Source organism: Mastomys coucha, unplaced genomic scaffold, assembly GCF_008632895.1.
Source record: "Mastomys coucha isolate ucsf_1 unplaced genomic scaffold, UCSF_Mcou_1 pScaffold22, whole genome shotgun sequence".
Lineage (NCBI taxonomy): Eukaryota > Metazoa > Chordata > Mammalia > Rodentia > Muridae > Mastomys > Mastomys coucha.
The window spans coordinates 30,398,058-30,423,753 of NW_022196905.1; the positions used below are offsets into that span (position 1 = coordinate 30,398,058).

At 49.0% G+C, this 25,696-nt stretch overlaps 1 protein-coding gene across 3 annotated transcripts in view; it reads left to right on the plus strand.

Annotated features, from left to right (window-relative positions):
• The window catches only part of Afap1 (actin filament associated protein 1), a 110,264-nt gene extending 85,208 nt beyond the window's left edge, over positions 1-25,056 (plus strand). Inside the window, exons 12-18 of one of the 3 annotated variants that reach the window (XM_031341806.1) lie at positions 5,663-5,780; positions 8,369-8,635; positions 11,082-11,196; positions 15,051-15,215; positions 17,283-17,473; positions 18,820-18,984; positions 21,051-25,056. In XM_031341806.1, coding sequence (XP_031197666.1) covers positions 5,663-5,780; positions 8,369-8,635; positions 11,082-11,196; positions 15,051-15,215; positions 17,283-17,473; positions 18,820-18,984; positions 21,051-21,077 — 1,048 coding nt within the window. In that variant the 3' untranslated portion in view covers positions 21,078-25,056. Of the gene's footprint in view, positions 1-5,662; positions 5,781-8,368; positions 8,636-11,081; positions 11,197-13,758; positions 13,821-15,050; positions 15,216-17,282; positions 17,474-18,819; positions 18,985-21,050 lie in introns of those variants that run through there. The other 2 variants (XM_031341807.1, XM_031341808.1) reach the window with 2 other exon arrangements.
• Positions 25,057-25,696: the final 640 nt, after the last annotated feature.

Consider the following 25,696-nt stretch of genomic DNA (forward strand, 5'->3'; position numbering starts at 1 on the left):
AGTGCTCCTGGGTATAGGGCCAGGCTTAGAAGTGGGTGATAAGTCTGTTGACTTTCCACTCCTCCTTTTCTAACAGGTATTAGTTGCAAATAGCTTCTTTTGGGAAGATGAAGATGGAAACAGAGTCCCTCTCTATATCTTTGGCTGCCCTAGAATTCACTATGTAGACCAGGCTGGTCTCAAACTCATAGAGATCCAACTGCCTCTGTCTCCTGAGTGTTGAAATTAGAGGCGTGCATTACCATTCCTAGCACAAATAGCGCCTTGGTTTCTGGTGGGACTTGGTTTCTACTTCCCCTTCTCAATGCTGGGATGTTGTCGTTGTGAATGTGTGCAGATCTCATGTGTACTGCCACGGTCTCTGCGAGTTCACATGTGTATCCATCCTGTTGTGTCTGGAAGACACTCTTTCCTTGGAGTCACCCACCACCTCTAGCTCCTGTAATCTTTCTGCCTCCTCTTCCTCATAGATCCCTGAACCTTGAGGGGTTTGGACTGTGTCTCCAAAGCCTCTTGTTCTCTATACATTGTCCAGTTGTATATCTGTACTCCTTACCATCTACTGCAAGAAGCAGCCTCTCTAACGAGAGTGGAGCAACACTCTGATCTTTGAGTATAGCAGTATGCCATTAGGAATTATTTTATTGCTGTTTCTTTATCAGATTAATAGTAGTAGGTCTCCCCCTGTGACCTATTTAGTCTCATGTTCTTAGCCATGTTAGTAGTGTTAGGTATGAGTAGCATCTCATGGAGTGTGCCTTAGTGTCAGACAAAGAATGGCTGGCCGTGACCATAACATTTGTGCCACTGTTGCATCATTATATTTTGAATAATATATCATAATATAATTATATATTATAATATATAGCAATTATACTATATATTATAGTATATAATATATTATAGTATATAATATATAGCATAGTTGCTATATATTATAATATATAATTATATTATGATATTATAGTATATAATATATAGCATAATTGCTATTGTGGGTCAATAAGGTTTGTAGCAAGGCTATCTTAATGGTTATTTTCTCTTCTCCTATAATGTGTATAGTACCTCCCAGTACCACAGACACTAATCAGTGGCAGTAAAACTTCTTGTTGGGCACCAGCTCTGTTTCTCTGGGCTTGATGGGCAAAGTAAGTGGTATCTTCAGCAATAGAACTTACCATTGGGTTGTGAAGGGAACCAATACCATTGACAATAGCCTGTAACACTGGGGTGGCTATGGGACCCCATCAACCAATGACTCAATAAGATGTGACCCATTCCTGCCAATGGGGGTTTTACTTGGTGGCATAAAATGTCTAGTTGGTGACTCTCTATGGTGCCTCCATTTAAATTCTTTTTATATTTCAGGGAGCTTCTACAGTAGTAGGTTTCCACATGACTTTTCAAAAGGCCTTTAATTGTCTCTCCCATATTTCCCTCCTTTTTCTCGCCCTCCTTCCTCCTCCCTGTTTAATTCCTTTTTAGTACCACTTTATAGCTCTATATCCTGTTCTCCCCTCACCCCCAGACCCTCACAAGCTACTTAATTCCTGTAGACATTTTAAATGAGAAAGATTCTATATGGCAAAGGACTCCATCACTCCATTGAAGTAGCAGTCTACAGAACAGGGGAAAAAAAAACTTTACCAATTAAACATTTGGCAAAAGGCATATTAGAGTATGCATAGATCTAAAAAAAAATCGAACATCAAGAAAGCAAATAAGCCAGTTTTTAAAATGGGATGTAGAAATATCTTAGGGTTTCTATGATAAAACATGTCCAAATGTGCTGGGCAATGGTGGCACACGCCTTTAATCCCAGCACTTGGGAGGCAGAGGCAGGCGGATTTCTGAGTTCGAGGCCAGCCTGATCTACAGAGTGAGTTCCAGGACAGCCAGGGCTACACAGAGAAACCATGTCTCGAAAAACCAAAAACCAAAACCAAACCAAAACAAAACAAAAATGTCCAAATGTGGCTTGAGGAGGAAGAAGGGGTTTGTTTGTTTCAGCCTAGAGTCTCATCTCACAGTCCACCATGGAAGTCAAGGCAGGCACTCAAGTGGGGAGCCTCATCCTGTGATGCCACCACAGCCTGATAATATTAACAGTTGTTAGCTGTACTTATGTGGAAATTACTAAAATCCTCAAAACAAAACTCACATAATGTTAACTCTAACCAGCAAACAGATTACCACATTCAGGAGAAACCCTGAATGAAAGCCTCCACACACAGCTCAGTTTTTCCTTTATAACTGACCAGAATTTTAATTTAAACCAAATGTAGGGTGGTCACATCTCGGAGAAAGGAATGCAAGTCGCTGTATCGAACAGTCTTCATTAAAAAGGCACATGCCATAAACTTAGCCTAGGAACCTTTTTTTTTTTAAACCTCATTAAAATCTTTTTAGGGATGTCAGCTAGCAATAAAGTTAATTTTCATGTTTTAGTTTTCTAGCCAAACATTCCCATAAAACTTAACAGAGAGGAGACTGAACAAGGAAACGGCCTTCAAAATATGGTGGCTTGCCAAGCGATCGATAGTCTGGGATTAAGTTAATTTTTCGCTTTTTATAACTTGGCGGCTGTATGGTGAATCTTTGCCAAATGATTATGAGAATTATCAGCAATTGTGTTTGACTGAAGGAAAGAAGACAATAAGGTTTTGAAAAGGAACAGGAAACAGAAAAAAACAACTTGTGGGATTGTCCTGGGAGATGAGCATGCAGGGGTGTAGATGGTGCTGGATATGTCCTAGGGCTGACCAATGGCTGTGGGTCAGAAGGACAGAAGGATAGCATCCTGGTTCTTCCCCTGAAGCTCTCCCAAGTGTTGGCCATTGTAGACCTAGCAGGGCATGGTGGTGGTAATATGCTTCTGCCTGACTAGGTGTGCGGAGAGCCACCTTCTAGCCGCCACCTTCAGGTCCCTGAATGTGCATATAGCATTCCCCGGGATGGCCTTATGTTTTAGAGTCAGACTCATTTGTACTTATACACTTGGCTGAAAGTCACTTTGGAAAAAACCACCAGAGGGGAGTGGGAAGCTCCCACTTATTCTTGGCTTCATGTGAGTTCTCTTGACTGGCCTGTGCCCCTCTCTGTAAGTGTTAGGATACTCTGCCAACAAGGACACGTGTGTGTCTTGCTTCTTGAATCCTTTGAACATCTCCATTGAAGGAATTGGAAATGTGCCCAGCTGGAGACCTGGGCTCTGTTGACTGTCTTTGATCTTCCTGATATCTGTGCTTAAGTGTGAGTACTGGGCGGGTTGCCAGAACCTGACGCTACAAAGCAAGTATGGGGTTCCTGCGATGAGGAGGAGAAAGAGTTCTGTGCACACACATGCCGCACTGAGCATTCAGCAGTGGCCGTGCTCAGCGCCAGCAGGTGAAGGCACACTTGGTATCCTGCCATTCTTCCATTTATCACGTCTCACAACCGTTCCCAGACAGTCCTCCACTGAGACATTCAGTCGATGCCTTGAATGCGAATGTGAAACATACAGGAACTCCTAAGTGGTTAGTGAGTGGTTAGTGGTTTCTTCTTGAATTTCCTCCTTCCTGTGCACTTAACTTCCCTATACTTGATTTGATTCAGAGTAAGCATAGAATAATTATATCCATGTTCATAAGCTAAGAAGTGTAAGATGCTGCTGTGTCTGCCGGAGGAGCCGTGCTTTCCAGCTCCTTCCAGCAGGGGGCAGCAGTGCGCTGTGAGAGAGTGTGGCCGTTAACACAGGTGGCTGTGTTGCCCCAGGCTATTTTGCTCACAGAGGACATGCATTTGTTGGTTAACTTTCTGTGGTTTTAGTTTCCCCAGTTAGGAGCAAATGCTATCTTGCTTTTTTCTTCCTGGGTTTTTACAGTTGTCCTTAAACAAGCCCAGCTTTCTAAGAGGCCGGCTTATCTCTCCTCATTATGCTCTGGAAATTGAGGTGACAGAACACCCCAGAAGTTGTGTTCTAGTTGGAGGAGGCAGACAAGGAGCAGGGACAGACTAGGTTGGGACACAAAAGAAACTCAGCATTGCAGAGGGAAGGGGCTTCTTAAGGTCAAGGAAGGACACCCTCACCCTGCCCCCCCCTGGGGCACATTGGCTGGGAAGAGCCACACTCTGGGTGTGCAGAGGGAAGAGGCAGAAGGGGCTGAAGAGCTCCAGAGCATTCCTGACACCACGCAGGCCAGGAAGGAGAAACCGGAGGAGCCAGAGGCAGAGCTGGAGTCTGGTGCATGCAGCCTGTCCTAGACGGTGTCTCGCTTGATTGTTTTGGTGCCTTTGGAAGCCTTCGGGCAGTGCTATGCATCAGGCTGATGTGCTCCGGCTTTCTGAGAAGCAAGGGCGGGGAGGAGAGGCAAGCTGTCCTTTTCTAAGGTGCAGACTCTCGTTCTCCATTTCTGGGCACCAGGTATGGGTCTTCTCACACCAGGTGACACCCTCGTTCTCTGTGGACTACAGCAGGGAGCCACTATTCTGACACTGTCCTGAGGATCTAAAGCTCTGTCCCTTTCAGATGTCATTCACAAACCCAGTTTGTCACCCATGCTTGCTATAGAGCACATGTTAACCCGAGGTCCTCACAACCACACAGACCTCCTTAGACCTCAGGAAGTGGTTCATTTGCTAGGTCACTGGTGTGTTAGGAATTCACCAGTGTGGAGCTCTTGGATAGGAGCGGCGGCGCATGAGCTATGGGAGACCAGGACTTCCTCTTCTTCCCTGCATCTCACCCTGGATCTAGCGCCGTCCTTGGGTACATGCCTTCTCTAGGTACAGTGACTTTCCTGGGTGCAACCCTTTCCATGAATACAGTATGCTCCCAGAGTCTAACACCTCTCCTGGGAACATCTTTTTCTCTGGGTGCGCTCCTCTGTGTATAGTGCCTTCCCTGGGCAAATCTCCTTCCTGGTGCCTTCATTCCAGAAGCTCTTCCGCCCTGTCATCTCAGAGTGGAAAGTCCCAGACTGTGCTCATATGGCCATTTCCTTAGCTACCAGCACCTCTAGCCCCAAATCCTTCAGGCTTACCAGGGATAGTGAGCAGGTCATTATGATGGGCAAAGGCCGCCTGTCTACCATTAGGGAATTCCAAGGACTTAGGGGCTCTGGCCAAGAACAGGATCCCAATCATGGTATCTCATGTATCCCAGTAGCACAGGCTTCTGAAGCCTTACTGTGGCTACTCACAGTGCCCTCTGAAGATCTGGGACCTGAAGGTATGCTCTGTGACTGCCAGAGATCATGAGTGCTTGCTGAACAGCCTCAAACATCCCAGAGATGGCCAGGTAGTTAGTTGTGTAGACCATGCTATCCCCTGCCTTTGGGAATGGCCCACTGCAGACAAAACAAAACTGGCTCACAGCTGTGAGATGCTCAGCCTTGTCAGAAAGAGCTGCTGTGCCCTCTCTGTGTGTGCATGCATTCCCTGCCATAATAGTGGTGGCCTACCAGTCCCCTGCACTTGTCGGGGACTGCTGTGTGCCCCCATATATGGTATCCATAGTCTGTGCTGGGGCTTGTCTTTGCTCTGGGTGAGGATTGGCCCCAGTCCCTTTAAGATGACTGCTGCCTAAGGGTTCTGCCCCTGAGCCTGACGTAGCCTTTGGTCGCATCAGTGTACAGAGAGGCTCTGCTGGATAACTGACATGTCCGTGTTTCTCTCTCAGCTTTATGAACAGGCGGGCAGTGTCCACTAGCCCATACCTGGGGAGCCTCTCCAACGGCTACGCCCATCCCAGTGGGACAGCCCTACACTATGATGACGTCCCCTGTGTCAACGGCTCGGTGAGTGTCCTTCAAGAGCCAATGATCAGTTTTGGTTGGTGACAGATTGCTGGTTAAGTCTGTCCTGGGGTGTCTATTTTCCATCCAATGAGATGGAGAATTAAACACTTCCCCACAAACCCTGGTCTCTGACATGAGCATCACTCATGTGACCCCTAGTAGACAGCTCATCTATCATTAGTACTTACATCTCAGTACCCAAGAGGATGGCTAGAAGACAGTGGATTAAATTAGAATAAATAGATGGAGCTGGAAGAATATTCCGTTTTACAGCATGGGTAAGTCAGACACAGCGCAGTGTAAGTGACCCTGATTAGATTTGCTCAGCACAGCTGTAGCCACCATCACCCAGAAGCAGTGCCCATAGTGGCACTTGCTTGGCTCCTGGCTCTGCTTGTGCTGTGAGCAGGTATGGGGACAGTGCACATGAGAAGCGCACTGCTGAGAGGAGCCAGTGTATTTCTTAGGAGTTCCTCAACCTTAAGTGAGGTTTTAGATGTTGTCCTTACCATGGACAGATCTTAGGGAGGGGCTATGCCTGGTGAGGGCTGTGAGCAGGACTCTCAGTCCAGCCTTTGTGTCATCATGGTCCCCAGCCCTCACCCCCACCTATACCATTCTGGCTACTGCATCATTTTCAAGGTGGGACGTGGCCTCCACTTACTGGGTAGACAACACCAGCACTGTGTCAGCCCTGTTTCTGTACCCCAACATGTAGGCTCCCCTCAAGGGTGAGCTGCCCCTCCCAGCCTAAGGCCTCAGACAACACCTTCACATATCCATGCACCACAGACAACACCCTCACATATCCATGCACCATGGCACATGCACACACACACACACACAAGTCTGAGGTGAACGAGATGCTGGGGGTACCCCACGCTCGCTTGTCCCTGTCACCTGGACAATCCAGACACCATGCTGGGGGTCTGGTTCACTCAGTGCTTCTTCCCAGATTCTCCCATGGTTTCATGTGGGTTTGGAAATAAACAGCTCTGCCCCAAAGACTCCCCCTTACTCATATGCTCTGGGCCTTAGGAGCTGACACCTTAATGCCTGTGTCCAGCCCTTTGGTGTCCTCAGAGCTTCTCTGCTTAGGCTTCCTCAGCCTGTTTCCTGTGTGCAGGCCTCTGTTACCACGTGACTGAATTTTGGAGGCTTCATTTCCAGGTTCCATTAAAGTCTAAGCTTTATGACCTATGCTCAGTGTGTCCGAAATTCAATTCAGTCTGCATCTCCTTTCTTTTTCTTTTCTTTTCTTTTTTTTTTTCTTTTTTCTTTTTTTTAAGAAAGGACTCTGCACACATGTTCTAGGAACTTCTGTGGGATTTCTGTCACTGTTTACTAAGTGTTCCATGTGACTTGATCCTTACTATTTTAGGAAAATGAGAGTCAAGTACAGATCATTGTGGACCTCGGTGGCTGTCACTGTGAAACTCTCTGTTCTGGCATTCCTACGTAGTTTTAGGTTGCTCGTTTGTCCCCAGCATCACAAAAATAGACACTGATGTGGCTGCAAAGGAGACACCCCCCCCACACACCCTAGGATTTTTAGGCCTTTCCTATTTTTATAACAAAGAGCTGTAATTATAGTCTGGCAGGAGGGAGCGCCTCAAGGCGAACATAAAGAACAGGCTGAGATGGGCAGAATCTATGAATTAATATTTCTTTTTATAATGCAAGGCAATTTACAAAGACCTTTGAAGCCTAAAGGGATCTGGCCCTGGCTGTGTGGGGTTTCTTTATACTTTCATGCCTGTGCTCTGGAACCCCTGTGTCCTGTGATGTGTTAACTCTTTGTTCAGGTCACCAGCTAGCACAATGCCATCATCGTCCCATGCCAGGCTGAGGTACCCTGCATCCCCTGATGACCTGGCTTCTGTTGTCAGCAGACTCTTTGGGCTGTGACATTCTTATCAGATGCTCAAGTGCCAGACTTAGATTGTGTTGACCTTGGTGGTGACTTTGCTGGCCCCAAGGGTAGCATGAACAAGCCCAGGGTGCTCTCTATTCTGGTTCTGTTCCTCTAGCAGAACCTGAGGCTCTCTGACAGCACAGTATATGGCCACGAGCTTGACTTTGGCCAGCTCTGCCTCTCCCTAGTTGGGTGAGCTGCTGTTGCCTCAGTTTTCCCTGATTGCTAAGGAGACTCTGTGATAAATCAGCCAGTGTGTGCAGAGCACATGGTGTGCAGGCACCATGACTTTTGACCATGATCTCATACACTTTCCTGTGCAGCATGGAGCTCCAGGCTCTGTCCAACTCCCCTGACCTCACTTTCCATGCACCAGGGAACTTTCAAACCCCAAGTCCCTAGAGCTGGTAATACCAGCTCAGGACTCTTCATTTTGAAAACACAACCAGAAAAAAGTCATGATCAAATGACTCTGGGAACAATTGAAGCACAGAGAAATCTTCCTATGGCTCCAAAGGCAAAGGGGCTCTTACAAGTCAGCCCACAGCTGTGGGAGGCATGTGCGCATGCACACAGCAGGTCATGAGGAATATTGGGGGGCCGCTAACATCTCGCTGTGCTGATCTTCTCTGTTCTCGGCTGGCCACTAACAAACAGGCTGTGTGTGTTGCAGTGGGACATGGATGGCGGCTTTCCTGGCTGTGGGAGCAGAGGCCCCATGGAAGAGGTGCTTTATGATAACGCGGGCCTCTACGATAACTTGCCATCGCCGACAATCTTTGCTCGTTCCTCTCCTGCTGACCGGAGGGCGTCTCGGCCACCCACTGACAGGCTGTCCTCTAACCACTACAAATCCCCCACCTCCTGCAGCCCACCCTGCTCCCCATCTGTCACTAACCCCTCTTCTGTGGGGCGGGCATCTCTCGGGCTGCACTCCCAGGTACAGACTACGTTCCCAAACTCCTCGACATCTCTGGACCTCCAGTGACCATGTGCTCACCTCCTCACACACACCTAAGGGTCACCTAGTCTTCAGCCATAGCCTAATTAACACAGCCTAACTGGGAAGCCACCAAGGGACATTTGTGACCAGCTCCCAGATTGCCTCCCAGAATTCCCCAGTACATTTTGAGAATTATGTCAGAGATTATAAAAAGAAGCCATGTCACTTTCCAGAAAATTCTGGAATACCAGGTTTCTCTACTACAGTCTACCTTGGGTATAAGTTAGCAAGGATTGCCCCAGGGACTGGTTACTTCCTGTCTGTAAATATGACTAGCACCATGCTGAGAATCAGTGTTGTCAGGGAGAGGATGATGTGTGGCCTGCACCTGTGCGATGGGAAGGCTCTGATTCTGAGTGGCAGATAGGCCCAAACTCTTGTTTGCCTACTCTGTGCGTGCACCAGTGTTTCTGAGCAGACGCTAACTACTCCCATGGGTTTTTAACCGAGTCTATTCTCCATTTGTATACTCTTGTATACTCTGCCTGGAGTCCTGGGTACCTCATTTAGAGCACTCTGAAAACAGAAAGCAAGAGGCCAGGCTTTCTGCATTCTGCCACACTCATTGGGCAGTTTTGTTTTTGTTTTTGTTTTTGTTTTTGTTTTTGTTTTTGTTTTTGTTTTGAGACAGGGTTTCTCTGTGTAGCCCTAGCTATCCTGGAACTCACTCTGTAGACCAGGCTGGCCCTGAACTCATAAATCCGCCTGCCTCTGCCTCCCAAGTGCTGGGATTAAAGGCGTGCGCCACCACCACCTGGCTTTGGGCAGTTTTGAGGAAAAAAAAAAAAAAAAACAGACACCAGACAAAGTCCTAGGCCTCCAGGTAGCAGTGACTCACCGTTGCACCCCCAGACATTGTTTTGTCAGAACAGACTCAGAAGGCTTGCAATGTGAGCACAGCTTTGCAGATTGCCACCCCCTGGCGAGTCTGACTCCAGATGTACCCCTGGCTGAGTGACCAGCCTAAGCGCCATTGGCCTCTACAGTTTCATGAAGATCCCTGCCCAGACTGGGCCATTGGTGTCCCACCTATGTGCCTATCCATTTGCTGGTAGCATAGTTGTCTTTGGTGAGCTTAGTAAATGTGCCACCTGCACACTGGGATTGCCCCCTTGCTGGTCAGGTGTCACGTGATGCATGGGGTGATGCAATCACTCTTGCTTACCCTAGTCTCTGTTTCAAAAGGAAATGGTCGCAGGCTGGATTCTAGTGCCTTTACATGTCACACCCCAGTTGTCGCCATTCTTTTGGGAGCCTGTTGGGTTGTGAGAGCACACACTTCCCAAGAACACCTGGATACCATCTTGTGCATGGATGTGCAGTGTCACTTAGAGTCCTGTGGGAGGTGCCAGCGTCTTCACATTTTTTTTTTAAAGATTTATTTATTTATTATATGTAAGTACACTGTAGTTGTCTTCAGACGCACCAGACGAGGGTGTCAGATCTCATTATGGGTGGTTGTGAGCCACCATGTGGTTGCTGGGATTCGAACTCATGACCTTCCGAAGAGCAGTCGGTGTTCTTCCCCACTAAGCCATCTCACCAGCCCCCGTCTTCACATTTTTAAATGAGCAAGCAGAGGTTCAGAAAGTTTCGAACGGCTAGCTCAGGGTCTCCTAAATGGCCAGCCAGAATTGCAGCTAGATCTTTATGCAGCTCTACACTGGGCCCCCAACATGAGAGGCAGGCAGTGGGAGAGGGGAGAATGACAGGGCCTGGGTGTCAAGTTCCCTCTATGTCGAGCTCAATTCCTGGCATGCAATGTCACCTGCCAGATAAAGCTGTGGCTTGCAGAAGTTGGGTGAGCAGAGGATTGTTGGATTTCTTTTTTAAGCTTATACTGGTCAAGGCTTACATTGTATATGTTTATGCTATTTCTATATATGTGTCTCTTACATCCTTCCTGAGAACCGTCTGATCTGAAAGGAGGTTATGTATCTGATTATTATATCATTCAGTTACGGGCAAGAACCTCCCTGCAGAACCAGGCCCTTCGCTAGAAACAGTCCCTTTAATGGAAAAGTGACCTAGCTCTAAAAATACAGGTTCCCAGGTTCTCTGTGGGTATTGCTGCATACCTGTACATGGTCAATCAGAGCTGCTTTCTTATCAACACTTAAGGCCCCAGTAGAAACATAACATCCCTCCCATTGCAGACTTCCTGGTAGTCCTGTGTAGCCAGCCTTCAGTGCTGGGAAGCTCCCTGGCCTTCAAAGGGACCACGAGGAAGCCCAGTGACTGGAAAGCAACTTGGTTTCCTTTGTCCTCTGACCTGACCATGCCAGTAGATTGTTCTTAAGAGTCAGAGACTAAAAGAAATATCTTTAGGCAATAGTGCACGTTTTGTTCAATTATTTTTAATTTTCTCTGTGTGTCTCAACAGTTGAGAAGCAAAAAACCTCCAGTGTCATCTAATGGGGTTCCTGTGAAGGGGAGGGCTCCCAGCAACCAGCCGAAAAAGGTGGAATCTGCAGGCGGTGTGAAAAGGACAGCGTCAAGTGAGTTTCCCCACTGGCTCCTTGCTTTCAGCTTTGGTGCAGTTTGCTTGAGGCTGACTGAGCCACTCCCGCAGCAGATGCTGGCCTTGGGGGTGTACTAGGAGGTGGGACAGTGTGTATTGCCCCTCCCCTTCTTCACCTGCCAGGATCTCTAACCCAGCCTCTGGAACTGTTGCTTGGCTTTTTAGTATGTCGTTCAACCAGGAGGCACTGGTCCAAGAGACTCTATTTGTGTCCCTAGAAGACCAGTGACAAATCATGTAAACTCTGAATACAGTCCCTTCATCTGTCAGTTGTGCAGGTAGCCAACTGCTGTGGTCATTGAAGTGGGAATGATGTTGGGCGCCTAAACCAAAGCCCCCCAACACACAAGGGCACAGGAGGCCTTGCTACTTCTACACAGATCACAGACCAAAGCGAGCTACTTACACGCCTGCTGCTCTCTAGCAGCTGTGTAGTCCGTGTAGGTGCTGTGCACCCCGTTATGCAAATGAGGGTTGAGCCCCAGGTAGTACAGGAGAGTCAGAGGTCTCACAGCAGGCCAGCCACTGAGCCAGGTTTTTAGACTGCAGAGCCAGCTGTACAGAGCAGGCAGAGAGAAACACAGCCTGCCTGAGAGTTCAGCAGCCGCCCTCCATCGGCAGCTAGATCTGGGTGTGCTGGCATCTTGAGTTTGTGTTTGCCCTGCCCAGCTGCATTGGGTGATCCACCCAGCCAGCCCGTGGGACTTATTCATTCAGGATGCTCACTTGTTGCTGGGGATGCAGTGAGGAGATCATGCCAGCCTGAACAAGCAGGCGCAAGGGCTGCATGGGACTCTGCAGGTCCTGGAGCTCCTCCATCAGTCTGAGCCAAGTGAATGTCCATGCCAAAAATCATGACATGCCACCGCTACTTGGGATTCCTACTTGAGCCTTCCAGTCTGCAGCCATGCAGTTGATAGGTCAGCTTCTGTGATAGAGTAGATAAGGCTTGACCTGGGGACCGCCATTCCTACTTGGTACAGGAGAGAAAAGGCCTCAGACCCACACGTGGCTGGCATCCATTTTATGGTCAGAGTGCACAAGGCCACAGAAAGGCTGTCTTTTTCCATGGTCAAAGCATGGATGAACCTTAGGTCTTCTGCAACATTTGGCTACTTCCCCCCCCCCCAACCCCCAGGGAAACTTTGAATTCTCAAGAGGAGTTTGTCTACGCCTCTGCTTTCAAACCTGCATTTCAAATAGGCATGTCGGGAGCCTGTCAGGCTGGGTCTCCTCATTGTCACTGACTTCCCTTGGCCCCCTCTCTCTCTGTAATTTCATTCCCCAATGTCTTGGGGATGCTCACACTCTTTTTCTTAGTGTTGTTCATTTAGGGAAGTGCAGGAGTCAGAGGGATGTGTTGGCCTAAAATGCCTTGTTAAGCAAGATCTGAATCCCACATGGGCTCCTTCAACCTGGTGTTCCTCACGGCCCTCTGCTCGCTTTATTTTATGGATGATTTATCCCTGTATCTGGTGGGACCTTCTGTAGGGAATGCTTTATTAACTTTGGTGACATCTAATGGAAACAAAAGGGAAAAATAATTGCATCCCACGCTTCTGCAGAGTTTAGCCGATCACATTACAGTTGTATAGAGTTTATTGCATGGGGACCAAATGGTGGGGAAATTTATAAGCTGTCGTCTATAGGTTTGTTGGGGTACATATTGGTTTAGACAGTGGAGTTTGCACACTTTAGCATAGAATTTTCTCGAAGTGCCTTGGTTTTACAAGAGGGTGGTTATTTTTGGGCTGAGGATCAGGTAATGTCATTCTGTGGAGGTGTTTTTGGTGAGGGAAGGCATGCTGACTAGATGTGGGAAGGGCACACATCTCTATGAATAGGGTACATTATTGAAGAAGCAATGGTAGAGCCAGTGCAGGGCAGGCACTGCGTGAGCAAGACTGACAAGCCAGTCATGACTGATTGCCATGGGGGCTGCCTATGAGTGTCCACCCCATGCCAGGCATCATATCACATAGTTATCTGTGTTAGAGACATACATCTACTTTTAAAGACACACACAGCAGTCCTTGCCCCTCTATGGCTTCTACTCTGAAATAGACAGACATGCAGATGGGCAGCGACAGATGGACAGGCAGGGTCCAGCTACCCTTGGAGCTGGCGGGTGGTACAGCGACTATAGAGGCATTAGGAGCAACCTCAGGGTCAGCGGGCCTTGGCCAGTCATGTGAGCATCTCCTGCCCCTCACCATCTTTTCCTAAATTCCTATCTGATGCTCTAAGTTCCTGTCTTGACTTCCCCACAATAACACACTGCAGCCTGAAACTATAATCCAGGCTGAAGGGACTGTGGGGCCTGGGTTCAACACTGTGGGAACTGCTCTGTGCTGGTGGCCAGGATTCTGGGTTTCCCCAAAACATTTACTTATTTGCGCATTCACTGTTCAGTCATTAAATTTTAACAGCTACTTACTTATATAGGACTCATTTGGATAGTTACTTTAAGTGCTTTATAAATATTAATTGAATTTTTATAGCTGCCTGTGAATGGCTTGCTCTTATTCCTATTTCACAGGAGGAAAAACTGAGGAAGAGATCCGTTCTAGGTTATGGGTTTCTAAGACTGTCCTCTGAATAGTGAGTCTCCAAGCACCATGTGCTGCATTTCTGTTATTTTATTTGCTGGAGAAGCTCTCTCTGCCCCGAGAATCTCAGGCCAAGGAGATGTTCTCCCTCCAGCCAGGGAAAGGCTAAGAACAGACATGGGGTGAAGAGAGGCGTTGCATATAGAGCTTTGTTTTGTTTTTTCTTTCTGTGTGTTTTGCTTACGTGTATATCTGTGTGCCATGGGTATGCCTAGTGACCAAGGAGGGCAGAAGAGGGTGTTGGATGCCCTGGAACTGGAGTGCCAGATGACTGTGAGCTGTCATGGGTGCTGGGGCTTGGATTCTGGTTCTCTAGGAGAGCAGCCATGCTCTTAGCCATGGAGCCATCCCTCCAGCCACTCTAGAGGTTGCTTTGGACAGCCATTCTAGCTTCATTTCTTTTTCTATAACAAATAAACCAACAAAAGCAATGTAGGAAAGATTTTCTTTGGCTGACAGTTACAGATCCCAGTTACAGGTCACAGTTACAGTTACAGGTCACACTTACAGGTCACACTTACAGGTGACAGTTACAGGTAACACTTACAGGTCACAGTTACAGTTACAGGTCACAGTTACAGTTACAGGTCACAGTTAGTTACAGGTCACAGTTATAGGTTACAGTGTGTCCTGGGAAAGTCAAGGCAGGTACTTAAAGCAGCCAGTTGCTTCTCACCCACTGTCAAGAGTAGAGAGAAGAAATGCACGATTACCTCCTTGATATCCAGCACTCAGCCAATTCTCTCCCCTCATACACATTCCAGGGCCACATGATAGGTGGCGCCTACAGTCAGGGTGTGAAAATGCAGGGTATAATAATCAAGACACTCCCTCACAGACGTGGCCACAGGCCAAGCTGCTCCAGGTAATTCCTCCTTAAGACACTCCCCAGATGGTTCTAGATTCTATCAGGCCCTCAGAACTGTCCAGGCCACTCCCTTGCCAGGTTCCAGAATCTTTGCTCTGAGCCTTAACTGACAATTACTTGAAGACTGATGCCCTGCGGGGAGGAGCATTGAAGGGATTGCTCAGAATTTTTCTTTATTTGTAAACATGCAGATATTAGAGGACTTGAGGCAAGTTGGAGAGTCCCTGCTCCAAGTCTCCCCTTCCTGTTAGGACTAGCCAGGAGCATCCCCATGGTATCCCAAGAGTGGTCGAGGCACAGGCATTAGCAGCCTGACTCCTCTGGTTGAGCTCTAACTCTGTGCTCCTTGCTCAGATGCTGAGCAGTACAAATATGGTAAGAACCGGGTAGAAGCAGATGCCAAGCGGTTACAGTCCAAAGAGGAAGAGCTGCTGAAGAGGAAAGAGGCCCTGCGGAACAGGCTGGCACAGCTGCGGAAAGAGAGGAAGGACCTGAGGGCTGCCATCGAAGTGAATGCAGGTATGGGGGGACTTGGCCCTGATGGGCCCATGTGCCTGTGCCCACTCGAGTTCAAAATTCCATTCATCTCACCCTCAGTTCATCCATGGGCCAAGGCTGCCTCTTTAGCCTTGCCTCCTAGGGTGCTGGCCTTGTGGGGGAAGATTGAGGAGGGACGCCGGGGCAGTACAGGGTTGGCTCAGTGGTGCCACCATAGGCAGGGACTGTGCCCTGATCCCAGCTGCACAGTGAGACTCCAGCAATTTCAGCCTAGGGTGCTGACAGCCAAGGTTGGCAGATTTTGTTCCTTGCCTGAGGTGACTCAGTCAGGCTTCCGTGGAGGAAGCAGCCAAGGGGACTGAGTTTTCTCAGAGCTCTGCCCAGGCCAAGCAGCTCTATTCTCAGAAGGGCCTGCGGGGAGCAAGGCTGCACTGGGGTTTGAGGATCAGAGAATAGGACTATGGTAGTGATCGAGAAAGAGGGGCAGTGAGCAAGCACAGCTGTCAGAGTAGTGGTGTCTAGAGACAGGAAGTACCCAGGCGCAGGCTAGGCCTTGCTCCTGCAGGACCTCCAGATCAGGGATGGAAACTAACACTTCCCTCTCTGGTCCTGGCCAGTGCCCCCACTGGGACAAGGCTTTTCATATTTAGCTTCTACCAGATGAGAAGGGGAGCTGTGCAGTGGATCAGGGAGCCCAGAGGGCTCACTGGCTTCTAAAAGGCTTTCATATAGGCTGAGGCTGGTGCATATGCCCATCATAGAACTGGACCAGAACTGAACTCTGTCTGAATTATGGCTGTTCAGGGAAGTGATTTAGCGGGCAGAGAACAAGAAGGGAGGTAAGGTGGGCCCATTAGGATAATTTGTGGGAGTGGGTTGGGCAAGGTGTCAATATCAGGCTGCCTGAGAGGGTGGGGACCCGGCTCTGTGGCAGGGAGGGAGCATGGTGCACAATGGACAGCTTTTCTACCTGCCTGTGTCAAGTCATAGGGCAGAGATGCAGGAAGGCCTCAGCTCTGCCCTGAGAGGCCAGGCTCCCTGTGACCTGTGGTTTGTCCACTTCTCTGACTCAGTTTTCTTTTCTGTTCATCTCTGTGCATTTCCTGCCCATGTTGGTCATCATAACAAATTTCAAAGAGACAAGTTTACTGACAAACCTTGGAGAACTATATGCCAAGGCCTACAGAGATATGGGCATTGTTCTGTGACCATGGCAGCATACATAGCTTTACTTCTGTGAACAGGCACCATGACCAAGGCAACTCTTATAAAGACAATACTTAATTGAGGCTTACAGATTCAGTCCACTATCACCAAGGCAGGAGCATGGTCGTGCCTAGACAGGCATGCTGCAGGAAGAGCTGAGAGTTCAACATCTTGTCCCAGAGGCAAACAGGAGAAGACTGGCTTCCAGGCTGCTAGGACAAGGGCCTTAAAAGCCCACTCCCGGGCTGGCAAGATGGCTCCGCGGGTAAGAGCACTGACTGCTCTTCTGAAGGTCCTGAGTTCGGATCCTAGCAACCACATGGTGGCTCACAACCACCTGTAATGAGATCTAACGCCTTCTTCTGGTGAGTCTGAAGACAGCTACAGTGTATTACACTGGAGTGAGTGGAGCTGGAGCGAACAGGGCCGGAGCAAACGGGGCCGTCCTGAGTTCAATTCCCAGCAGCCACATGATGGCTCACAGCCATCTGTACAGCTACAGTGTACTCATACACATAAAATAAATAAATAAATCTTTAAAAAAAAAAGCCCACTCCCACAGGGACACACTTCCTCTAACAAGGTAACACCCACTCTAACAAAGCTACATCTCCAAATAGTGCCATTGCCTGGGCCAAGCACATTCAAACCATCATAACAGTAGTCCACAAGTAACCAGTAGAATTTGAGACCACCCCATATTTAAGTCAGAGTCATGAGGCCCCCTGCGCTGTGTAGCCTAATCTTACACAGCAACCGGTTATTAGGAAAGGGTCTGGGCTCTGCCGGGAGCAGCTGGGCTGGAGCATTGTGGAGAAGACCTAGCAGAACTCAGCTAGGTCGGTCCCTCTCTGAGATGACCATGTGTCCCTGGGGTTTCAGGCAGGAAGACTCAGGCGGCCCTGGAGGACAAGTTGAAGAGGCTGGAGGAAGAGTGCAAGCAGAGGGAGGCGGAGCGGGTCAGCCTGGAGCTGGAACTGACCGAGGTCAAGGAGAGCCTGAAGAAGGCCTTGGCAGGTGGCGTCACCCTAGGACTGGCCATCGAGCCCAGGTCAGGGACATCCAGTCCACAGGTGAGTGTCCAGAAGGCACAGCACACAGAAGTACTCCATGCTCTCTCAGGCAGTGCATGCACCACCACCGTGGGTGGTATCAGCCTGAAGTTCCCGCTGTGTCCAGTGTATGGAAGCACTGATGTCTCCTATGTTCACCAGAGTATTTAAAGGCCAGTACTGAGACCTCCTCTGCATGGTCATGTGACAAAGGCCAGCTCTCTTACCTTTTCATCCGGTCTGACTTGACACCACCTTGCTAGGCAGGAACTTGCTCTCATTCTGACAGCGCTGCCAGGCATCTGGAAGCTGCAGTGATTGTAACATAATAATCTGTGCCCCAAATCAGGCACGAGGGGGCCACCTGTCAAGTCTGAGCTCTTACTCTTAGTCATGGCTCCTCATTGCCACCTGACTCAGCCACTGAGACTTGCTTTTGTCCCCAACTGTCCCCTGGCCAGGAGTAAACATGGCCTTTAGAAGCTCTGGAATGGGTGTCTCTGCCTCCTGTGTCTCCTGAGGGCCCTCTCTGTGCACTGGGATTGCCTCCTGCATTGGTGACGGTGTTATACATAATTGTAGAACGACCACGTCCTCGGAGGAGCGGCTTGTTAGGCTGGTCCTTCTGCTACAGACACCTACTGCCTTGCCATCTCCAGAGACAGGGCCTTTATTCTGTCTTTCCACACACCCAGAGTCGATGTGGCCTGTGAAGATGTCCAAGGAAGGGCCTGTGCTGCCAAACATTGAGCTGGGAGCACTCCAGTCAGGAGCCCTCACAGGGGTTCTGGGCTGATGGGGCTCTGAAACAATGCCCTGCATGTCCCAAGTGTGTTTCCAGCGTTCTGTGTTGTATGATGACGACAGTCTCCACAGTGCTGAGCTTTCTTAAAGGACCTTTTGTGATCCTACGTAGAAGAGCCCTCAAGCCAAATCAGACCCAACGCAGCCGAGGAGATAAGTTGTTTCATTGTGAGCTTTCCAAAAATTTCTCTTCAGCATCTGCAAAGTGGGAGTGGTCACAGACCCAGTGTCACTTAGTGGCCACTCATTGTCCCAGGACACCAGGCTAAGGCTGCCTGCTAGCTGCAGGTCTGAGCCTCTCAGTGGCAGGCAGCTCCAGGAAACATTTGCAAACTTAGGAAGCACCACATTGATGGACAGGTACGAGAAGAGGGTAGGAGTATGGACCCAAATCTGGCCTCTTGGTCTTCCATCCTTCTGAAAGCGCCCTGAGGATCAGGCACTGCCTGTAGTGGTCCTTTCTTGTTTGGCCCGTTTTCAAATCTATTTCTTCTTTACTAAACTATTTCTCCCTGAGAAATACCAATGGCTGAGAACCACCCTCACACCCCTCTCATTAACAGTCTCCTGTGTTTCGGCATCGTACTCTGGAAAATTCTCCCATCTCCAGCTGTGATACAAGCGATGCTGAGGGGCCTTTGCCTGTGAACAGTGCAGCTGTCCTAAAGAAGAGCCAGCCATCCTCAGGCAGCTCCCCTTGCCGTGGACATGTGCTGCAGAAGGCCAAGGTGAGCCCCCTGGCAGGGCCAGGTACCCCATGCACTTGGCACTCAGTCTCTTGCCTGAGGTACTAAGCAAGTATTCCTCCAGCTGCCCCCCAACACCCTCAGGGACGCAGGTTCAAAGGTAGTCACCAAACCTGAATCCCCAAAGCTCTAGGTCATTTCAGAAATGAGCAAGACCCCCACCCAACGAACAAAGAAAAAGCCAGAAAAAAAAAAAACCATTTCTTTTTCCAGACTGTCCCCAGCACCCTGGCCATCAACGCAGGGTCCCTCCCCTCCCTGCAGTCAGGAAGAAGAACCACTAACAACCTTTGCCACGATTAAATCCTAGGGACTCTCAAAGCATAATTTCCAGATGATCAGAGCCAGCACTTCTTGCCCATGGTAATGGAAGCAGCTGTAATGGAATGGAATGTAATTTAATAGAAGCATCAGCAGGTGGAACTGAGTTGGCCTGGGGAGGGGACATGAGTCCAGATCCCTCTGTCCTGAAGATGGAGGAGGCTGAACATGCACTCTGCCCTGTCTCCAGGCCTTGTAGTGCTGGCATTGAAGTGTTGAGCGTTCAGCAGTCCAAGCCCCTTCCTGGATAAATTGCATGTAGGGAAAGGACTGTGCTATGCTCTGAGGGTGTACTGGGATGCTGCTAGGAGTTGTGCTTGTCCAGCCCCTCAGTGTGTGTGCTTCCCCAGCAAGTGTGCTTTCTGGAAGGGTTCATGTCGAGTGGGAGAAGGCTACTGAGCTGGCATTCCAGTGACTTTCCTACACATCCCTCAGGCTTCTTAGTCTATAGTCAGACTGTCCTTTGTAGAGGACCATTTTGCCTAAGCCATGTTAGAATGGAGCTTCGTGATTCCCCTCCCGGTGTCTTTACCATCAGAGAAGAGGGGTGAGAAGCTGAGCCATGCTATGAAAGAAAGGCTCCCTTGGCTCAGACCATTCAGCTTTGTCCCCTTCTGATGGTGAACACGAAACCTATGACTGTCGGTATGAGACACAGTCGGCTTCATAAAGTTCCCATACAGCACAGGAGGGCATCTGGTCCCAGCTGTAGCCTATACACAGACAGGAGGTGTGGAGGTCCTTGCCACTGCAACTGATTTCTGACAGCCTCAGGAATGGACTTAAGAAGAATGGCCTTATTGTCTGTCAGAGGGGCCCCATGAGTTGGGGCAGGAGGGGCATATTGATGAGGCTAAACATTCTCCTGGCTTTTCTAGAATCAAAAGTTCACGTGTAACTAATGGCACAGCACTGGTAGAAATAAGAACCCTAAAGGAGCAGCTGGCAGAATCAGGAACATGTGGGCAGGGCGGGAGGGACGTGCCACAACCCTGGATTGGTGGCTTGTCTCTGTGGAGAAGAACGCCTGGTCAGGTCCCCATCTCATCCTCCCCAGACACCTCCATGATGGCTGATAATAGGAGCTGAGAGCCCCATGTCTGAGGGCAGCATGCAGGGCCTGCTACTCCACTCTCACCCTACCCCCACACAACCCCACCCCCTTTCACCCCTGGCAGTGGCTGTGTCCACTTCACCCACCCAGCCACCTGTCATCCACTTTCTTGTGGTAAAAGAAGCAAAACTAACCTGACTTATTAATAGGGCATCCCCATGTGTGTCCCGCCTCCAGAACCTCATCTTCCTAGATGAAACACCAAAATAGCAATACCCCATTCTTCCCTTGCCCCAGGTGCATACTCATGATACTGTTTATCTCTGTGCACTTGACTGCCTCGGACTTCCATGTAAATAGACTCAGATGATTTGCAGTCCTTACATGATATGGCAGCTGTCAGCTCTCCCTTCCTTGTTCAGCCTACTGAGTGTCCCATGTCTGGACGGGCCACATTAACCTGTTTGCTCCAGTTGGGTATTTCGATTGGGTTTATCTCTGGCTGGCTCCTTGGAAGTGGATGACTGGATAATTCTTTTGTTCAGGGGGGAGCCTGCATTCTGTTCTCTGTGGCTGAGCCTCCACACTGCGTAGATCTCAAAGGCTCTTGGGCCATAGCGGCTTGTGGAAGCCGGGATCAAACTGCCTGCGATCACATATCTCTCTTCTCCAGGAGTGGGAGCTGAAGAATGGGACATAGAGGGAGCCCAGCCACGCCTAGAGACTGTGTACTGCCACCAGCCTCGAGTGTGACACGTGCGCCTCCCAGAGTGGTCTGAACATGACCGCAGAAGTTTGGACAAGTCTGACGCTGACCCTTGGCTGGCTTACGTGCACGCTTTCTACTGTATGATGGTGCCCTTTAGGAAAGTTTACTTTAAGACTTTGGTGTCCAAATTTACTTGTTAAGAAGCAGAAATGAAAGGGGTTAATAAGCTGTTTTGAAGCACCCTCTAGCAGATGGGGCAGTTTTGAGGACCTCAGCTCAGCCCTAGCTTGCAGCCCATGGACCATGTGCCCCTGTGAGACGGGGTGGCCCGAGCCTTCCCCGTGTGCAGTCAGAGCTGCGTACTTCACCCTGTTTGCCAGAGGGTCCTGCTCTGCAGCAGCATCATGAGCTCCTGTGTCTCTGCACAGCCCCTCCCCCTCCCCTCTGTCCCTTGTCACTGGAGGTGAAGCCATGAGGAATAGTGCTGTGAAGCAACTTTAAGATTCAGTTTTGGTTTTGGACAAACCTTTTGTCAGCAGGATAGAGAAGTTGTTATTCTTTTTGCCAGTGTTTTTCATGTTTGCCTTTTTTCATCATGTGCTACACTTGGACTTTTGGACTTTTCAGAGACCCTGTTCCCTTCCCATTTTATGATGGGCTTTGAGAGGCAGCACAGAGCTTTCAATTGCCACCCCCTTTCTCCTGGCCTGAGACCCCAGCATCCTGGGCTGCTGGGCAGGAGTTCCTCAGCCCAGGAAGCACACTGGCCACCATCTGCCTGTGGATTTAACAGAACAGGTTCTAGAACCTGTAGTTCCACCTGGACTATCTTTGAACAGAGCACCTTCCTCCAGTTTACAGTTGAAGCCATGGATCACGGGTGCACTCCTGTGCCCAGGTTGGGATTGTGTGTGCCCCCTCCCACTCTCCTGCTTGTCTCTGTGCACTTCGTAGGATAGTCCAGCTGCTCAGGATGTGCTTCCTGGGTATAGTTCAAACCTTTCCACCATGGGGAGATGCAGGCAGTGACCTGGAAGTTAGGCATCTCTGCAGACCTGTGCAGGGTCAGTTATACACGGGGGAGAACCTGGTGACACCTTCCCATCACAGCCCAGAATATCCTTAGCACACATGGAAGGAAAGTCTCCCAGGCTCTCTGTAGAGGTAGGTGCCTTTAGGGCCTTCTCTGGGTAGCCTTCATGGCCAGGATTGATGGTCTATGCTTGAGCCATGCAGCAGCTGTCTTGGAGTCACCAAACTGCAGCAAGATGGTCACCAGGGACAGGGATATCACAGTGTATAGGGAAGCTGCTCAGCTGAAGGTCTGTCCCAGACTAGCCCAGTGTAAGACACTCACCAGCTGTCTAATGGTGCTTCGCTCTAGTGCCTTCCTCCAAAGAACAGTTTGGATTCCTCACACCAGCATCTGTGTGGGCTAGTTTCTGCCAGGAAACTGTGTAGAAGGACCAGGAGGAGGGATGCAGCCTTCACACACACCAGCCTGTTCATGGAGCTTCGATTAGGGGAGCCCCTTGGGTTATCACAGGGAGCTGTGACCATTCCATACTCTGAAAGGGAAGAGAATTTAATGTGCCATAGACTTCTGCGACCTTGGGTCTCAGAGCAGTGCTTTTGGCCACTCTGATAGCAGCCTGCTTTGCCAGGAAAGCTGTTCCAGGCTTTGATTGTTACCAAAACAAGAGAGAAAATGCCCAATTTAACAGCCAGTCCTGGCCAGCATAGAGGGACATAGTGAAGTATCATGTCCAGCAATAAGCCTCAGATGAGTTTGTCCTGATGCAGACACAGCAGGCTCCAGGCTCCTGGTGTTCGGAATTTGTGCCGAGAAACCCAGGCTTATCCATTCAACTGTGGTGGATCCTGTAAGTTCTCAGCGCCATATAAAGTAGGTCCCGGGGAAGGTAAGGCTCCCACACAGGGTTCCACTGTCCTGTGCTCCCATTAATGTTCTTAGATTTGGTCAGAAAGTTAGTTGAAAGCATTTGTTTCAAAATAAGTTATTTATTTGTATATGTTCAATAAATAGAGTTTTAATTTATATATGTACATATTGGACACCCACGATCCTGTCAGGATTCTCAGTGTTCTCATTCTATGACCCTCCCAAAGCTACCAGTGTGACCCCAGCCATCGATGGCACAGGTTTGCTCTGTGTGGAACCAAGTAGGCAGAGGGCTGAACCCTTTCTGTGAGCAATTGGGTCCTCTGGACCATGGGAGATGCTCCATCTCTTGGGGCCTCTCTTTGTCTGAGGCCACATGTTTCTCTGGGTCTACTTTTGTTACAGTTTGGCAAGATGTCATCAGCTTTCACAAACCCCTCTACTTTTGTGTCCCTTTACGAACCATTTGCATACAAATATCCTGCTGGCCTGGGGACTTGCTGTGTTCCCTGGCTTGGGCATGGGGGTGGGACCCTCAGTATCACACAATCTCATGTACCAGCGTTCTTGCAAGGGTGAGCATGGGTCAAATAGGTCATCCGAGGTACCAGAGTGACCTGTCCGGATGGCATGGACCCAGTTCACACAGAATCTTCCAGAGTGCTTGCTGCTCCCCTGCCTCCTGTGTCAGTGTCCTGTCCTTTCCCCGTGCATGCCTTGGTCCTGCCTCACCCACATCTGTCCACTGCCCCAATTTCCATGTAGCTGTTTCTGTGTCAGCACACCCATGCTGATGAGACTTTTAGAAAATCTGCTTTGGATAGCAATGTCCCAGGCCCTGAGGCCATGGAGGTAGGCTTCCGCTTTGTGGGGACTGTAGTCCCCAGGTAGAATTCACAAGCAGGCAGCAGCAGGGGTGTCCCTGGCCTCTCCTCCCAAAGGCTAGGGACAAGCCTCCCCTGTCGCTGACCTCTGCCCTGTGCTCTGGGAATACTTGAGCCAAGTCATTTTTACCTTCCCTCACCAGCAGACAGGACACCTTCAAGGTCCGTTCTATGGGTGTGACAACATCAAAATGAATGAGCTTTCTGTTTTTGTTTTTTGTTTTTTCTAAAGTAATTTTGAATCAAAAACATTTCAAATCCATGACATAGTTTTTATAGAAGCAATTGAATGTCTGGGTCTTGTTCCCCCTGATTTACTAATCACACCAGAGAGCTGGGTTTCTACTGTGAAATAAAATGAAAATAAACCCCCTGTGCCATGCGCACACAGCTCAGCCCCAGGGAGAGGCACAAGCAGCTTGGCCATGCCCCTGGCGTGGGAAGCCTACCCCTCAATCTTGAGGAACACCCTTTGCCAGTATCGGGGGACACACCACTGTGGTCTTTGGAAACCTGGGCTTCCCACACACTGGATTGGATTATCCTTTCAAAGTGGTGTCTTTAGTTCATAATTGTTAGGGACCAAAGGTGTTTTTAATATGATAATGTTTTAATTGATTTTCTAACAAAGGTTTACGCTACATTTTTAACACCATTCTTTTTTTTTTTTTTTTTTTTTTTTTTTTTTTTACATTCTAGATATTCCAAATAAATTGCTCGTAGCTCTAAGTTGTAAAATGTTTTCATGTTACGAATGTAATTATTTCCTTAATGTATTTTAAAAAAAAAACCTAAAATCATATTTAAAATAATCTTGGAAAGACGCAGGCAAAGGAAAGAGAAAGTTTTCTTTTTTTTTTTTTTAATTAACTATGTTGGTAGCCCATTTGAAATGACTGTAAATATATTTTGATTGTGTAGCTCAATGTATTTAATTCAGAAAGTAAAAATTTTTTTATGTAAAGAGACTTGCAATGAAAAAAATCCTAGTTTTCAGTCCACGTCCCCCATCCCGTACTCACTTCACCGACTTTACTGCTCTACAAACTGATTTTTTTCTACTGTTGTAATCGTGTACCCATTGACTGGCGCCCATTGGCGGAACTTGTTTGTGTATTAATAAAACTGTGCTGTGTGGCCCAGCCTCATGTCCTCTGACAGTGGCTCATGGTGCAGAAGAAGATGTCCATAGTTGTCTGAGTCAACAGGTGGGCGGGGCCGCATCTCACCCGTGAACAGGGAGGGTGCACAGGGAGGGTAACATATGAGAAATCCCTCTGCCTTAGAGGACGTTGGGGATTTTTCTGAGTTTTGATCTGTGGACCTGAGTTATTTCACTCAGTAGACACCATCACTGCCTCCCCACCTCTCCACTTGGTGCCAGGTACTGGAAACAGAATGAATCCCCTGGGCCCGCACTCAGGGTGCCAGCAGACACAGGCGCACTCTGGTGGGTGACACTCTATGGGGATTTGAGGAACTGTAGATGAGGCAGCAGCTTTGAAGCCTAGTAGAGTTCTGAGAGTTGGGGGTAATTTGAATGGCATTTAAATAACAGCCATGGTTGCCCAATATGAGACAAGGAGATGGTAAGAAGAGGGCTGGGGTGGGCTTGGGGAGGACCCGGGGAAGTTGTGGGATGTCCTGTCAAGTAGAGAGGAGTCTTTAAGGCTTCTCAGGGCTTCCACAGGCCCATGCCAGCTGATGGTTGGCTGGTGGACCAGGCATCAGAGCAGATGTGGGAACCCGCCCAGGGAGGTCCTGCCCACGTTGGGGGCTGACACCGTGAAGGAGATGCCCAGAGGAAGAGCACAATAGTCCCA